The sequence below is a fragment of the Papaver somniferum genome, chromosome 7 (genome assembly GCF_003573695.1).
Source record: "Papaver somniferum cultivar HN1 chromosome 7, ASM357369v1, whole genome shotgun sequence".
NCBI classification, from domain to species: Eukaryota; Viridiplantae; Streptophyta; class Magnoliopsida; order Ranunculales; family Papaveraceae; genus Papaver; species Papaver somniferum.
The window spans coordinates 4093412-4109766 of NC_039364.1; the positions used below are offsets into that span (position 1 = coordinate 4093412).

General features: G+C 37.0%; 1 protein-coding gene across 1 annotated transcript; it reads left to right on the forward strand.

The window, feature by feature from the left end:
• The first annotated feature begins 238 nt into the window (after positions 1-238).
• Positions 239-7240, forward strand: LOC113294668 (DNA topoisomerase 2-like). The gene is made up of 19 exons (XM_026543050.1): positions 239-909; positions 1521-1813; positions 1908-1974; positions 2058-2328; positions 2439-2638; positions 2729-2938; positions 3025-3138; positions 3261-3374; positions 3488-3652; positions 3772-4113; positions 4214-4347; positions 4436-4787; positions 4890-5076; positions 5188-5237; positions 5333-5761; positions 5859-6036; positions 6145-6206; positions 6299-6395; positions 6499-7240. The coding sequence occupies exons 1-19, from the start codon at positions 331-333 to the stop codon at positions 7041-7043; spliced, it is 4389 nt and encodes a 1462-aa protein (XP_026398835.1). The 5' UTR covers positions 239-330; the 3' UTR covers positions 7044-7240.
• The last annotated feature ends 9115 nt before the right edge of the window (positions 7241-16355 follow it).

The window sequence follows — 16355 nt, forward strand, 5'->3', positions numbered from 1 at the left end:
CGCTCCAAACGCATCCTCAAATTCAAATTTCAAAATCCCACAATCTCATCCGCACATTCAACTGACCAAAGACCAAGTCAACCAAAATCCCGCCTAAAACACGAATTTCAAAATTCAAAACACATATCGGCCTACCTAAAGACCATCGTACCCTTACTTTTTGATTAAATAACACCAAACCCTGTATTTAATCCCCTCTTCAATCTCCACTTTACTCAATTTCATTTCATTTCTTTTTCTTTTCCAGACACAATCTCTGTGTCATTTCTTCATCTTCTCCATCTTCATCTTCTTTCACTGTAAATTTATAGATCTGAGTCGATTTTGAAAATGACGATAGATAAAACGCTTCCGCTGCAAACCAGCACCAACAACACCAATGTTCCGAAGAATCCAGCATCAATAAATCAGAAAGGAAAAACAATCGAAGAGATGTATCAAAAGAAAAGTCAGCTAGAACACATTCTCTTACGTCCTGATACATATATTGGTTCGATTGAGAAACACACACAGAGTTTATGGGTTTTTGAAGGAGGTCAGATGGTTTACAGACCGGTGAGTTATGTTCCGGGATTGTATAAGATTTTTGATGAGATCTTAGTGAACGCTGCTGATAATAAACAAAGAGATCCGAAAATGGCTTTGGTGAGAGTTAATATTGATGTTGAAGGAAATACGATTAGTGTGTATAATGATGGTGATGGTGTTCCTGTTGAGATTCATCAGGAGGAAGGAATTTATGTGCCGGAGATGATTTTTGGTCATTTGTTGACAAGTAGTAATTATGATGATGCGGAGAAGAAGACTACTGGTGGAAGGAATGGTTATGGAGCAAAGCTGGCTAATATTTTCTCGACGGAGTTTACTATTGAGACCGCTGATGGAAAGAGGAAGAAGCAGTATAAACAGGTGACTTGTTAATTTTCTCGATCTGTTTTGATTTGGTTTGATTTTTGTTGGAATTTAATTTTTTTAGGTTTTTTTTATTGTTGTTAGGGTTTAGTTATAATTAGAGAGAAATTGGATTTGCTGGTTTATTTTGTTGTTTCTGTTTGATGTTAGGATTAATTTTGTATGAATTTGACTCATGGATTCATTTGTTAGGGTTTATTGCTGTGAAGCTGGATTAATTGAGATGAATTTGTTGTTGGAATTTAGGATTAATTTATTGATTGTTATAGTTATTTATGGTTAATTGCTCTGAAATTGGATTTCCTGGTTTATATGTTGTTTGTTGAAACATTGTTCCTCTCAGTATCTTAGTTAGGTGATATGGCTTGTCTTTTAGTATTTTAGGAGATACTTTTCAGTTCTTATGATGTTGTATGAAGACTATTTTCTTTCCTTAGTCTATTGTCTTGAGAGTTCATTTGAGAAATACTGGTTTTGGGAATACACGTAGTTTATGAAATAAGAGATTCCAGTAAAATGCTAGCAATTAGTTCAGCTTCCACATATTGTCTTTGAGGTTAATGATGTTTTGTGTTCTAATTTTCATTTGATTCGCTCATTTCATGTAGGTGTTTTCTAACAACATGGGAACAAAGTCTGAACCCATCATTACCAAGTGTAAGGCCAGTGAAAACTGGACAAAAGTAACATTCAAGCCTGATTTGGCTAAATTCAATATGACACATCTCGAAGCTGATGTAGTTGCATTGATGAAGAAGAGAGTGATTGACGTAGCCGGTTGTATAGGCAAGACCGTGAAAGTTGAATTAAATGGAGATAAGATTCCTATAAAGTCATTTGCTGATTATGTTAAACTCTATATGGACTCAGCAGCCAAGAATAGGGCACAAGCTCCTCCAAGGTTTGTCACTGAATGTCTGAATCCGATTTTTGTGGAGGCCTAACACATGTAGTATGAATTTACTTATTAGTTTATATTTATGTTGTTGAAACAGTTATGCGGAGAAGGTTAATGACAGATGGGAAATATGTGTAAGTCTAAGTGAAGGACAGTTTCAGCAGGTAAACACTCATTTTTCAGAGAAGTTGCTCAGATTGTATGTTTATTGTTAAAACTTCTAACATCTGTCTGGATTAATCAACAGGTCAGCTTTGTTAATGGAATTGCTACTATTAAGGGAGGAACCCATGTTGATTATGTCGCTAACCAGGTGTCAAGCCATATCATGAATCTTGTAAACAAGAAGAACAAGAATGCTAATCTGAAAGCCCATAATGTGAAGAACCACTTATGGATATTTGTCAATGCTCTCATTGATAACCCAGCCTTCGATTCTCAGACGAAAGAAACCTTGACAACTCGTCAAGGTAGTTTTGGAACAAAATGTGAACTTTCACAGGAGTTCCTGAAAAAAGGTTAGTGCTTGTGTTTCAGTAGTGCCAATGATATGTAGATATTTTGTTACAGCAGCTATTGGGATGTTTTCATATACTTCGCTTGGTTTAATCATGTGTTTATGTTTCAGTGGCGAAGTCTGGAGTAGTAGAAAGTCTTCTCTCTTGGGCAGATTTTAAGGCGAGCAAAGATCTGAAGAAAACTGATGGGTCAAAAAGGGAAAGGGTACATGGCATTCTTAAGCTTGAGGATGCCAATGAAGCAGGAAAGCCCGCCTCTCATAAATGCACTTTAATTTTAACTGAAGGAGATTCAGCAAAGGCTCTTGCTGTAAGTGTAAACGAAAATTTTCCTTTTAATTTGTCAATCATTTATAAGTCTATTATTGTAAATAAGAATCTGAAACCAAGGTGTATGCAGATGGCAGGGATTTCTGTTGTGGGTCGTAACCACTATGGTGTTTTCCCATTGAGAGGTAAATTGCTCAATGTAAGAGAAGCAAGTGCAAAGCAAATTCAGGATAACGTCGAGATTCAAAGCATCAAGAAGATTCTTGGACTTAAACAAAATACGGATTATCAAGATGTGAAGGGCTTACGATATGGGCATTTGATGATAATGACAGATCAGGTATCATCATTTCTTTTTCAATTCTTAAAATTTTAATTTTCAAGTAACATCCTACTGCTTGTGTCTAACTTTTCTTTCTTTGGCAGGATCATGATGGTTCTCACATCAAGGGTTTACTAATCAACTTCATTCATTCATTCTGGCCATCACTGCTTAAAATTCCCTCCTTTCTAGTTGAATTTATAACTCCAATTGTCAAGGTATATATGATGGTGATAACTGCTCTAGGTTTTGAAGTACTGCTAATGATCAAATTTTATGCAAATAGTGTCAGATGATAACTATATTTTAACTAGTTTCCGTGTTTGAACATCTTATTCAGGTTACTAATAGAAAGAATAAGAATGTCATCTCATTCTATTCGATGCCTGAATATGAGACATGGTTGGAAAGCTTGGGAGGGAGTTCAAAGGGCTGGGATGTCAAATACTATAAGGTTTTGTTGTTCTACTCCTAGAGTAATTTATAGCTTGCACTAGATTTATGCATTATTGGTGAATTATGGTTGGCCTTGGATCATTTCATGACTGTTCTGCTTATTGATTACAGGGGTTGGGAACCAGTACGTCCAAGGAAGGGAAGCAGTACTTTTCGGAACTAGGGAAGCATAAAAAAGATTTTGTGTGGGTGGATGAACAAGATGGCGAGGCAATCGAAATGGCTTTTAGCAAAAAGAAGATTGAGGCCAGAAAGAGTTGGCTCAAACAATATGAGGTGAATACATTAGTTGAACTCATTCGTAAACCTCACAGAGAGTCGTTTTTTGCAATTTTAGTTATTATAAAGTTTTGTTTTCATTTTGATAAAGTGTTTACTTTTTGATTTGTTTGCAGCCTGGAACTTTCCTTGATCAGAAAGAGAAGTTAATTAAGTATAGTGATTTCGTCAACAAGGAGCTTATACAGTATTCAATAGCTGATCTGCAGCGTTCTATCCCTGCTATGGTTGATGGTCTGAAACCAGGCCAAAGGAAGATTCTTTTCTGTTCCTTCAAGCGTAATTTTACAAAAGAAGCAAAGGTAGCCCAATTTTCTGGTTACGTTTCAGAGCACTCGGCTTACCATCATGGTGAAGCGAGTCTTGCTGGTACTATAATTGGAATGGCACAGGATTTTGTTGGAAGCAACAATATTAACCTTTTGCAACCTAATGGCCAGTTTGGGACCCGGCACCAGGTAAATTAGCACATAATACTCTACTACAATAATTTTTTATGCAGTTCTCCCAATGCTTTTTTTTTTTTTACTGAGCTCTTTCTGATGTTTGTCTTTTCAGGGGGGCAAAGACCATGCAAGTGCTAGGTATGTTTATACCTGTCTATCTCCAATCACACGGTTCCTATTTCCCAAGGACGATGATATTCTTCTAGACTATTTGAATGAAGATGGTCAGTCCATTGAACCCACATGGTAAGCTTTATGCCGTTATCATGTTTCGAGTTTAGAATGTTAGTGGGTCCTCTGCCTATAAGTAACATATGTATTTTTTGCCTTTCAGGTATGTGCCAATTATACCTACTGTTTTAGTCAACGGAAGTGAAGGCATTGGAACTGGATGGAGCACTTTCATCCCCAATTACAATCCTCGTGACATTGTTGCGAATGTAAAGAGATTAATTAATGGTGAACCGATGGTGCCCATGGATCCATGGTACAAAGGGTTCAAAGGAACAATTGAGAAAACAGCATCAAAGGAGGGTGGCTACACTGTTACTGGAGTCATTGAAGAAGTAAATGAGACAACACTAAGGGTCTCTGAGCTTCCTGTTAGAAGATGGACTCAGGACTACAAAGAGTTCCTTGAATCAATGATGACTGGAAATGATAAAGTCAAGGAGCCATTCATCAAGGTATGCTAATTTCTTCTTTGACATAAGTTAGAACTCCAATGATATATAGAATTTTGTTTGCAAGTTTTCGAGAATCTTATCAATGTCTTTTACTTGATACAGGATTATAGGGAGCACAATGATGACACAACTGTACATTTCGAAGTTGTACTGTCTGAGGAGAATATGTTGATAGCCAAACAAGAAGGGATTTTGAAGAAATTTAAGCTCTCAAACACTCTTAGCACTAACAACATGCATCTTTTCGGTCCAGAAGGAGTAATTAAGAAATATGACTTCCCAGAACAAAGTATGTTTTTGAATCTTCAATAGCTTTTACATACCCTTACAGTACTGATATGGTTTCATAAATATGAGCAGATTTATGATGCTAACCATCTTTTGCTCTTTTAATTTGTAGTCATTGAGGATTTCTATGGAATACGGCTAGAATTGTACAAAAAGAGAAAGGTGAATTCCTTTTTAAGGCCTTCTTTTTCTCTTTCTGATTATTCATTGTTGCTAAAACAAGGTTGATGTTTATTCTGATTTGGACGTTATTGCAGAGAGTACTACTGGAGAATCTTGAATACGATCTGAACCAACTGGACAACAAAGTCAGATTCATCCTTGGAGTAGTGAAAGGAGAGATTATAGTGAGCAACAGGAAAAGAGTGGAGTTGTATCTTGAATTGCAACAGAAAGGATTTGATCTTATTCCCCCAAAGGCCAAAAATGGTGCTCCTACTTCAAAATCTGAAGATGCAGTAGAAAATGAAAATGACGACAACTCTGAGTTACCTAGCGATGAAGGAGGACTGGCTCGTGGTTATGCATATCTACTCACAATGGCTATAGGTAGTCTGACACTAGAGAAGGTTCAGGAACTTTGTAAAGAAAAAGAAAAGCTTGATGGTGAAGTGTTAGAACTGAAAAATGCAACGGAGAAATCATTGTGGCTTAAGGATTTAGAAGCCTTTGACATAAAACTCGACGTATGACTTTAATCTTAGCCCCTATATTTGTCATAGGAACCTGTTATTTGACTAATTATTGTTCAGTTATCTGATTTATCTTTCTATAAATTTGTAGGAGCAAGATGTGCGCGATATAAAAGCAGAGGAGGATAGAAAAATGATGAAAAACAAAGTGATGAAAGAAGCTGGTATGAACGCTGGAAAACAGGCTCCCAAAAATCCCAGGAAATATACAAAGAAAGCCAGCACCTCGGTCTCTGTTCCACCACCACCTACTTCTTCCATGGAGATAGGTATTCTATTGATTCTTTCACTGATTTCACTATTTTCCTTCAAACACTGGCTTTTAATTTATGCTCATTATGTACAGACCCTTACATAGGACTATTTTTCTAATGCAGATGCTGTATCTGAGGTGCCAAAACCAAAGGGTAGAGGAGGTCCCAAAAAAGCCCCTGCAAAGGTTTGTTTTTGTCAGAATCCTGTTTGAATGCTCCATATTCTTTCAATCTATCCTTCATTTGTAAACTAACATTTGTTTTCTGTTTGTTCCAGGCCAAGCCTGCTTCAGTGGACACTGATGAGGAGGATGACATTCCTTCACTTGCAGACCGTCTTGCTGCATCTAACCTTGATTCTTCTCCTGATAAAGGTAGTTTTAGTTACAGCCTTAGAATGTATGTCACCGTCATTTGATTCCAACACTTGTTTTGTGGCATGCTTAATTTCATCTGTTGTATTTTCCATTCGTGTAGATACTGAGAACCATGCTGCACCAGCAAAGAAAAAACCAGTAGCCAAACGAGCCTCTGCAGCTCAGAAAAAGACTACTGCTGCGATTAGTGCCGATAATGAACAGATGAAAACTATTTCTGAAGAAGGATCTGATGATGAGTTTGAGCCACCTGCAGGACGAAAGAAGGCACCCGCAAAACCAGCTGCAGCACCCAGGAAGAGAGGACCAGCAAAGAAACAGACACTGATAACTGACACTTTGAAACCTGCTGAAAATGTTGGTATCTCACCAGAGAAGAAGGTTAGGAGGATTAGACAGTCTCCATTCAACAAGAAGAGTAGCTCCGTAATGGGTAGAATTGGAGAAGGAAGTAGCAGTGGGGAGAAGTCTCTTTCATTCACCGAAGAACAATTGGAATCTTCAAATGAAGTAGCCCCAGTGAGAAGGCCAGTAAGAGCAAGCCGTAATGTCACCAAATATGTTGTAAGCGATTCTGATGAGGCTGCTGATGATAAGTCAGATTCTGATGCTGCTGTGGATATTTCTTCTGAAGATGATGATTAACTTGCAAAGTCTTCGAGTGAGTGAACTGTTGTATGTGAGCAGGAAAGGGTTTTAGTATTGCTGGTCATGTGCTGTGTGTGGTTCCCTATTTCTGACCTGGCTGTTGTTTACTTTGGGTCTTCCAGTGACTTGAAGTATTATTTGACTGTTAACTTCTGATATTAGACTTTCACTATTAATCTTTGCTGCTGCCTGTATTTATGTTTGCCTTTCTCTTGTTTGTGAAATGAATGTCATTGCGCACAATTGGAGTTTGTATGTGACTTGAAATGGATTGTGCGCAATGAAAAGTGAAGCTTGACCTGGAATGGTTTAGAAAGTGTGGAATAGCGCAAGGGCCTTAGGCTGAGGTATTCACACCACAACAACTGTGATACGGTATTAGGATTTTTTGGTTGTTGTTGATAGCGGGATTCGAACCCAAGCCCTTCCTGATAGAACATGCGCGTCTCTAAGTTTCTATTTTCCTGATAAGGTATATGCAACACAGAGAACCGATTTGGAGATTAACATAATATTCACACTAGCAATTGGATAATTGCTTTGATTGAGTATAATGATACTGGTAATTACCAGGAGTGCAAGCTGTGTGCCAAAGCTGTTTGGTTAAATGCCTCAATGAGATAAGTTGTGTCTTACTGACTGTCATATGATTATTTTTTCCATAGTTGACCTACATATTTGAATCAATTTCTTACAAAATTATCTAGATAGTTGAAAATTTCCTCTCTTGCTTAATGAACCATTCAACATCAGACTTTTATGTTTTCTCTTCTTTGCCGCTAATTTGTTCATCTAAATTTTGTTGAAATTCTGTGGTTTGCCATGCTAATTAAGGATTTATCATGGTGTAGCCGTAATCTTAAAGAATTTGGGATCCGTTGTTGCTCAGGAAATTGGTCTTGCTTGGGGTGTTGAGAATGATCTCAAAAAGCTTCAAAACACCTTGAAAATGATTGCAGCCGTGACAGATGATGCTGAAAGGAAGCAAATAAGCGACAGTTCGGTGAGATTGTGGCTGGAGCGGCTTAAGGTTGCTGCTTATGAGGCTGATGATCTACTGGATTTGTTCTCATATGAAGTCATGCGTAACAATGAAATGATCAAAAAGAGGGTTAAGGTACGTAATCTCGTTTCTTCATCCAACCCACTTGCATTTCGTTTCAAAATGGCTCAGAAAATTAAACACATTGACGAAATATGTAAGGAAAAATATAGCTTTCAGTTTCAAATGTCCAAGGGTTGAACCTACCACCACCCCATTCTAGCCGTGAATTTCTGACGTTCCCTAGAGGAATTGAAGCTTGGAAACGTTTAAGGTTGCTTGAGGTGTCAGGTACGAGGATCATAGAAATACATGATTGTATCAAAAGTTTCAAAAATCTGAGGAAATTTTATTTTAAGTTATGCAAAAATTTAAAAGCATTTCCCGGAATCACTGGCGATTTGAAACCTCTTAGATGTCTTGACCTGGAAGGTACTGGTATGGAAGTATTACCTGAATCTTGCCTTCACAACCTCAGCAATTTGGAGACAGTCAGATTCGGAAGATGTATGCTTCCCAGAGATATTTCTAACTGGACGAAGTTGAAGCATTTTGTACATGAAAGGGATGAAGATGAGATGCCAAGAGGCTTAGGGCGGCTAAATTTCCTTCAAACATTAAAGTATGTAGTGGGGGAGGTTGCTGAACCTGGGATTGAGGCTCTTATGGACTTGAATGGTTTTGATTTGCTTCAGGAATTAACAATTTAAAATGTCAACAATTTGAAACACATTCTTCTTTATCCCATTCACCTTTTAAGAACTTCTCCGAATACCACCTGTGAGAAATCAAAATCAACTGTTAAAAAAACTCTTCTTTTACACTCAAAGAGAGATAAGCAGATCTAAGTTGAGCACAAGGTGATGTTGATACAGAGCTTTTCTTCTTCTCCTCCTCCTTCTTACACATAAAACACTACAATCTCGAACCCGCTTAAGCCCCCAGTTTGATTTAATTACTGGAGATTTCAGCCTCCCTCTGTGTCTCCACAAAACCCTTGGGAAAATTTTGATTTGGGAATTTTTATGAAGAACCCCTGTTTCGAGAAGGACCGAGGCAAGGAGTAAGCTCTGTCTGACTCACCGTCTGTTCTGATGTTACTAAGGCCGTTGGATTTTCATCTTTCTTGAATTCGAGGAAAAGAGTATATATATTGTCTGACTCATCATTTTTTACCCGCTCCCTAAAATCAATTTGACCTATTACGAAAAAGAGATAATAATCTCTTTAGGAAGAATCGAGATATTACTCACTCCTCCGTCCCACTATTAGATGACATATTTAGTTTAAAATTGTGTTCCATTATTAATTGACCTATCTTATTAAATAAATGGGATATCTCTAAAATTATCCCTTTTATTGATTATGCAAAGTATAAGAAATATGTAAAATTTGATATCCATTTTTATATTCGTTATGTAGGTGTTTTAAAATGTTTTTCAACAATACAAAGTTTCCGAAAATCAGTTATAAATTTTACAAATATTATCCAAAAGGATATAATTGTAAAAATAAATCCATTTTATTCCTTGCCTTAAGAATTGTCATCTAATAGTGGGATGAAGGAAGTATTATTTTGTTTAGTAGATGGTATTATTTTTCGTTACTTAAAATAATTATGATATCATTGTCTTGTATTTTACATAATTAAAATTTTGGAACTCAAAACATTAAAATCATCACACGGTAAATTTGTTACTTCATTACACTGATGTACACCGATAACCATTTATATAATCGGATACTTGGGTTTATCATGAGTTTGACTCTTATATTTGAAGTCAGAAGAAAAGATAGTTAAAATTTTATTTTCCACTTGAAACATGTAACTTAATGCAACGGGTTAAGTATTTTGAACAACCAGAAAAGAAAACAGAAAATGGGTGATTTAGCCAAAACAATACTTTCCTCGGTGCATATGGACGAGCAAAATATTTTATGGGTCAAATGGACGGGGAATAGTTTTATTAGAAACTGACTACTATACCCTGGTTCCTTTTTCTATTACAAAGAAACTATCGATTTTCTTCACTTCTATCTGCCATTTCCAAAACTCATCCATCTCCAAAAACCATCGACACCCCCATTACCATCGTATACATCTTCTGTTCTCCACAATCTTGATGTTCTCTTTATCCACACCATTAGCTACAATCACCACCACCACCACCACCATCATCAACTATAATCACAGCCACCACCCCCATCAACAATAACTAAGACACCATCATCATCACCTACAATAACTACAACCACTACCATCATCAACTATAACCAACACCGGCCACCATCTTCCTCCACCAACAAATTTGAATGCCCTAATTACGTTAAAAGTTTTCCAATTTCATCATCATCTCATAACCTTAATTAGGTTAAACTAGGTTTTAAATCTGCGGATTCACAAAATGGGAACTCGAAAAATGGATTGGTTCTTGATAATCCTTCACAATGTAAGTCTCTTAACCCTAATTTTACTTTTAATTATAATTTCTGAATGACTTGCATTGACGTCCTGTGCAAATCTAGCTTAAAACATGATTAAAATTTATTTGGATTAAACTAGTTTCATATTGGTTTAACTTTTGTAAAATCCAGTTTAAAATTCATTGAATTTTGTTTGTATGTAACCAGTTTCATCTAGGTTAAGCTTATGTAGAATATAGTTTGAAATTGGATGAATTTGGTTTGTATGAAACTGTTTTCATCATGTTTTTATTGAGTTGAGATTATTTTCATCAAATTTTAAGCATGGATTGATAATATTGTTTTCTTGGGGTTGTATTTGGTAGGAAGGATGAAATCAGTTTCATCTAGTTTACACATTGATATACCTTAATTTTCTTCAGAATACGCAGGGTGAAACCAATTTCATCTAGTTGTAAACTGTCTTATAACTGTATTTTTCAACAAAATATGCAGGATGAAATCAGTTTCATCTAGTTTACAAATTGATATACCTTAATTTTCTTCAGAATACGCAGGGTGAAACCAATTTCATCTAGTTTTAAACTGTAAAATATGAAGGATGAAATCAGTTTCATCTAGTTTACATATTGATATACCTTAATTTTCGTCAGAATAGCAGGATGAAACCAATTTCATCTAGTTATAAACTGTCTTATAATTGTATTTTCAACAAAATATGCAGGATGAAATTAGTTTCATATAGCATATACATTGATATACCTTAATTTTCGTCAAAATACGTAGGGTGAAACCAATTTGATCTAGTTGTAAACTTTCTTATAACTGTATTTTCAACAAAATATGCAGGATGAAATTAGTTTCATATAGTTTCATCTCGTTGTAGACTTTGATATAACTGTATTTTCGTCAAAATATGCAGCATGAAACAAATTTCATATAGCTTACATGTTGATATACCTTAATTTTGTCGGAATACTTGGGACGAAACCAATTTCATCTAATTGTAAGATTCTAATATAATTGTATTTTCATCAAAACATGCAGGAGGAAACCATATATCACTCATCGACATATTCCTGGTTACCTTCATAGATACTTTTTGTATCTTTTTAGCTCAAGGTGTTAATCAACTTATCCTTATGCTATGTCTAGGTTTTCCCAGGGGCAAGGACATCGATCATGATTTCTCTAGAGAGCGTTGGATTTTGGAACTTGAGAACAACAAACCCCGAATGCTGGTATCTTACTCAGGAAACATGCATAAGGATCGTTAATCCAGAGGCTGCCAATTAAACCAAATTATTAGCCAGTCCAGAAAAATCCATTTTCGGTGGTGCTCTGAAACATAAGCTGTAGTAAGTACACAAAATTTAATTCCCAGTTAATTTTTTTTTAATCTTGTATAGTCTTCAAAAAAATTAACTAGCAGTTAACTAGTAATTGGCCTGGGTTTTGCAACTACATTAAATTAACTTCTACTATTTTTGAATTTGCAGGCCTTTCCACCAAGCAGCGAAGTCTGTTGCATATCGAATTGATGAAATTCATTATATTATATTGGTAGTCTAAATAGTTAAAACTAGGTGGTGGTTTCTGATTAAAATAATGTGTGTGCAGCCTGCCTGCCCTGCCCAGTATTTTGCTGCCGTTTAGGTATCCGCAAAAAGGAGCGACCCAGTACTGGTGGTGTGGTTTGTGCAACTTATTCCTTTGTATAGGTACTCAAGAAAAGTACTAGGCACCACTGAAAAAGAACAAGATTCCTGACATAAGTTACATGAACGGTTTAGGACTTTAGGTCGGTGGTAGAAGACAAAGCTATCGGTGGTGGTGGACATGTAGGGAATATTGGCTCGAGTAATGTTTACGATATATAATGTTGTAGCTAGCACATGTAGTAGTGTGATTAACAGACAAGCTGTGCATTTACCGTGTACAAGTTGTAATTATAAATTAACAAATATATATTTTCTTTTCTCAATAATAACTCTGACACTAGAAATTATATCATATTAAGGTTATTTTAGACAAAAATATCTAGATTATTTACATTTTTCTGGGTGAAATATCCAAAATGGATAATTAAAAAGTATCTTTTTGATTCATGTCCATATAAACAGTATCAATCTTACAAGTCTATTTCACATAGGAATTATTGATTTTGGTCTTTTTAACCAATTTTGTGAAAAGAAAATCGTTATTATTTGTTTTTTTATTTCGTGTTGAGCCAAGTATACCATCTTTTCTTGTTGAAATAATTGCATCAAACTCAAGTTTTAGTCAAACTTTGGTACCAAATGAACAAAATCATCCTTCCAGTAATAATTTGACACTACCTCTTCAAAAAAAAAAAAACATAAGAGAAAAGAAACGAATAAAACACCTGATTTAATGATTCTTTAACTTTAAAAAGATCCGTCGCATCAATTTGTCTAAGCTGCCTCCTCCCATGCGTCCTCTAAAGGTTCTTTTTGATTAGAATAGAAGATTTTATTATTAGGGTAAAACGAATTTACAAAGAGTTCCACCAGAAGTGGAAAACAAAATACCAAAAATTATACAAAGATGGCAAGCCAATTGTTTCAGACTGTGCTAGTAAAGTTTAAATGCACTCTTCTGCCCGCCACAGGTCGTCATCCATTTTGAAAGTATAATTCTGATAAAATATGCGCTTGTTGTGCTCCGACCATAAAGTATGCACAACTTCCGCAGGGATTAAATCCCATATAAAGTTTCCCACAGCAGTGAAATTAACATGGTGCCATCATTGTGCAAGCATTCTGAAATTCCTTGGAATCACCCAAGACCAGTAGTCAGAGGGTAGAACCATCGACCAAATAGAGTAAGCAACTTTACAGTGCAGGAAAATGTGGTCCTGAGATTCAATATCATCTCCACAAAGAACACAGGAATTATAAATGTATACCTCTTTTATCTGCAGCATATCTATAGTGTTCAACTTCTCATGAATCAGGCACCAAAGAAGAAAATTGATCTTAGTTGGAATATGCTTCTTCCAAATGAAATGATGAGGGAAATTATCAATACCCGAGTCTCCAGTAAGCTTAGAATAGAGATTTTTTACTTTGAATACCCCTGCACTGTGCAATGACCAGCACCTAGTATCAGGAAGGTTGTCTAGGGCCGGAGCAGTGCTTTCAATAACGAACAACAAGTCAGCAAACATATTTGTTTCCACATTTGTAAGATTATGTTTTAAGTTAATGTGAACACTCAAATCACGAAGGCATCCGAATGCTCACAACCAATCATCGTAATCTAGAGTGATTTGTGATGATGATATCTTAGTGTTGATTCCTTGGCTCAAAACCTTCGGGTTTATCACAGCCTCATCTAACAACTCCATGCGGGGCGTTTGCACACGGGATATAGGTAAAAACAAAGAAAACAATACATACAAGTAAAGATCCATGGGGGTAGGCAAATATAAAGTGCTGAAATATAAACAAGACCGAGGTTTACGTGGTTCAGCACTAAGGCCTACGTCCACGGGGTTTGTTGTTTCACTATGTTCTTCACGGTTACAAGAGTAGTCGAATGACTTTTGGGCTTACATGTATTTTCTCTTCTAAAGGATTAACTTACACTCGAAATCTCTCTCTCCTTCCCTTCCTGATTTTTCCGATCCCCTTTCCTCTTGGTGGGGAGGGGGTATTTATAGGGTTATAGTGTGGGACCCCTCTCCTAAGGCCGTTGGAACCTTATCTTCTAGTGTCTTGTGTCCATTACGCAGAGGTCTGCGTTTGCCACTTGATCACGCAGAGACATCCTCGCTCGTCCCACGGGTTGATCGACACGTATACTGCTCAGAGTGTTTAATGAGGGTAGTTGAGATGCCTGCTCGTGTCAGACAAGTGTCTTCTGCCCCTGTCACGTCCGTGTCAGCTAACTTTCTCTCCACCGTTGATCTTAGCTTCTTTTGGGGATGAGATAAAGTAACTCCTTGGGGTTTATTTGGTGTTCCGTAGTGCATCGTATTTTGATGTCTTGGCCTGCATGCTTTCCACGTATCTTTCTATATACACGTGTCTGATGGTGAGATATATGTATACACAATTTGCCCCTTTTCTTCGGGCTTGAATGTTTAATGGGTGCATTGAAGAAAACAGTCGTTGCATATTCTTCTATCTCTCCTAATAACTTTTCCTAGATACTTGGGCACGTCTTTCATTTGTGCATTAACTGCTCATGTAACGGGCACGTTTCCCATTCCTCCATTAATTTCCTTTTCTTTCTTTCGGGTATATTAAGGAGAGAAAGAAAATTAATTTCATTCTTCCTAAACATTCTCTCGGTTTTCATTCTTCGTTCTTCAGCCCTTAAATTCTCTGTCAGTCTTCATTCTTCAGCCCTTAAATTCTCTGTCAGTCTTCATTCTTCAGCCCTTAAATTCTCTCCACCTTAGCATTAATCACGCTTTCCTCCTCTTTATTTCTGATTTGTTCTTTCTGCTGCTGTTTTTGCTGGTAAGTTTTTCTTTTCTTTGTTTCCATGGTTTTGCGCTATGTTAATTTGTAAATTTTATGCTACTGTTGTTCCTTGTTTGTGATGAAGAAATTCTTTTAATGCTTGCATGCTAGTTTGCCCCTGTTCTTCGTCTTAAATCAAGGAGGCCATTGTTTTCTTGTATTGATTGAGCTTTTCAGGGTAGGGATTTTATGGAATTTCGAGCATGTATGCTAATTTTAGGGTTCCTGCGTTATCGTGTGTGGATTGCTATTTATGTGGTTTTTTGATTGTTGGTAATGTTCTTGAGTTTGTTTTTGACTTGTATATGATTAATCTTTTCGCAGCCATGTCTGACCGTCCGCGGATTCCTTATCAGACTCCTGGTTCTGGTCTATCGAGATCTCCTCCGCGTAGAGAGTCTCAAGATGATGTTCGTAGAAGTCGAGTTTCTTCTGGGGCGAAGGCCTCATCTTCTAGGGAAGAGATTCCTTCGACAAATCCTTCTGGGGATCGAAAAGTCTTCGATCGCGCGATGTCTCGTCCTAGTGATGATGCTAGGAGTACGCAGGCACCGACTCGTGCTGTCGCTTTTGATGTTCCTCCTATACGTTCTGTAGTGCCCGAGCATCATCTGCCGCCCCCTCCTACAACTTCTTTTAAAGGGAAGAATACGAAAGGTGGTGTTCCGAGGGCTGAATCTTCAAAAAATCCTTCTTTGAAGAGAAAGGCTTCCGAGGCGTTCATTGGTTCATCCGGTCCCGCCGAGGAGGATGAGGCTGTCCCATTGATACGCATCGTTTCGGTCAGTGGTGTGCCAATGGAAAACACACAGAAGCTTGCAAGTATACAAGGTCAAGTTTATAGAATAGAAGGAAAGCAGGGGAAAGTCCACAGGGAGTGGGAGCATACAAGAAGTTTTCCTAAGCTAGCAAATGATGTAAAACAAGATACAATTTCACAATGTTATAATGGCAGTGAAACAAAGAAGGCAAATGGCATGAACCAAGGCTGCAAGGTAAAGCAAAGAAAACACCTAAGAAAACAGCAAGGTAAAGCAGCTAAGAACCAAGGCTTGGAAGCCAAGGGCGGAGGTGAGTTTGTGCACTGACTTCAGTGCACAAAAGGCTTCAAAATGCAAGAACTAAGCAAAACAGTAAAGGAATGTAACTAAGCAATGAATAAAAGCAGTGAATAACTAAGCAGTGAATAAAGGAATGTAACTGAAGAAAGGAATTGTGGCTAAGCTAAGGCTTGGATTCCACCTGGTGTCCTAATCAAATAGCATATTCCTAGGTTGAGTTGAGTCCTATGCATACAATAGAAAGGAAAGAAAAACAGCTTGCTAACAGAAATACCCCTAGTATTGACTG

What these genes read in the sequence shown, in the direction of transcription:
- LOC113294668 (XM_026543050.1), top strand. Translation starts at nt 331, where the DNA reads ATGACGATAGATAAAACGCTTCCGCTGCAAACCAGCACCAACAACACC. An exon ending in GTGAAGGACAGTTTCAGCAG is followed by an intron (nt 1,975 to 2,057) that starts GTAAACACTCAT and finishes ATTAATCAACAG; the next exon opens with GTCAGCTTTGTTAATGGAAT. An exon ending in TACTTCTTCCATGGAGATAG is followed by an intron (nt 6,037 to 6,144) that starts GTATTCTATTGA and finishes TTTCTAATGCAG; the next exon opens with ATGCTGTATCTGAGGTGCCA.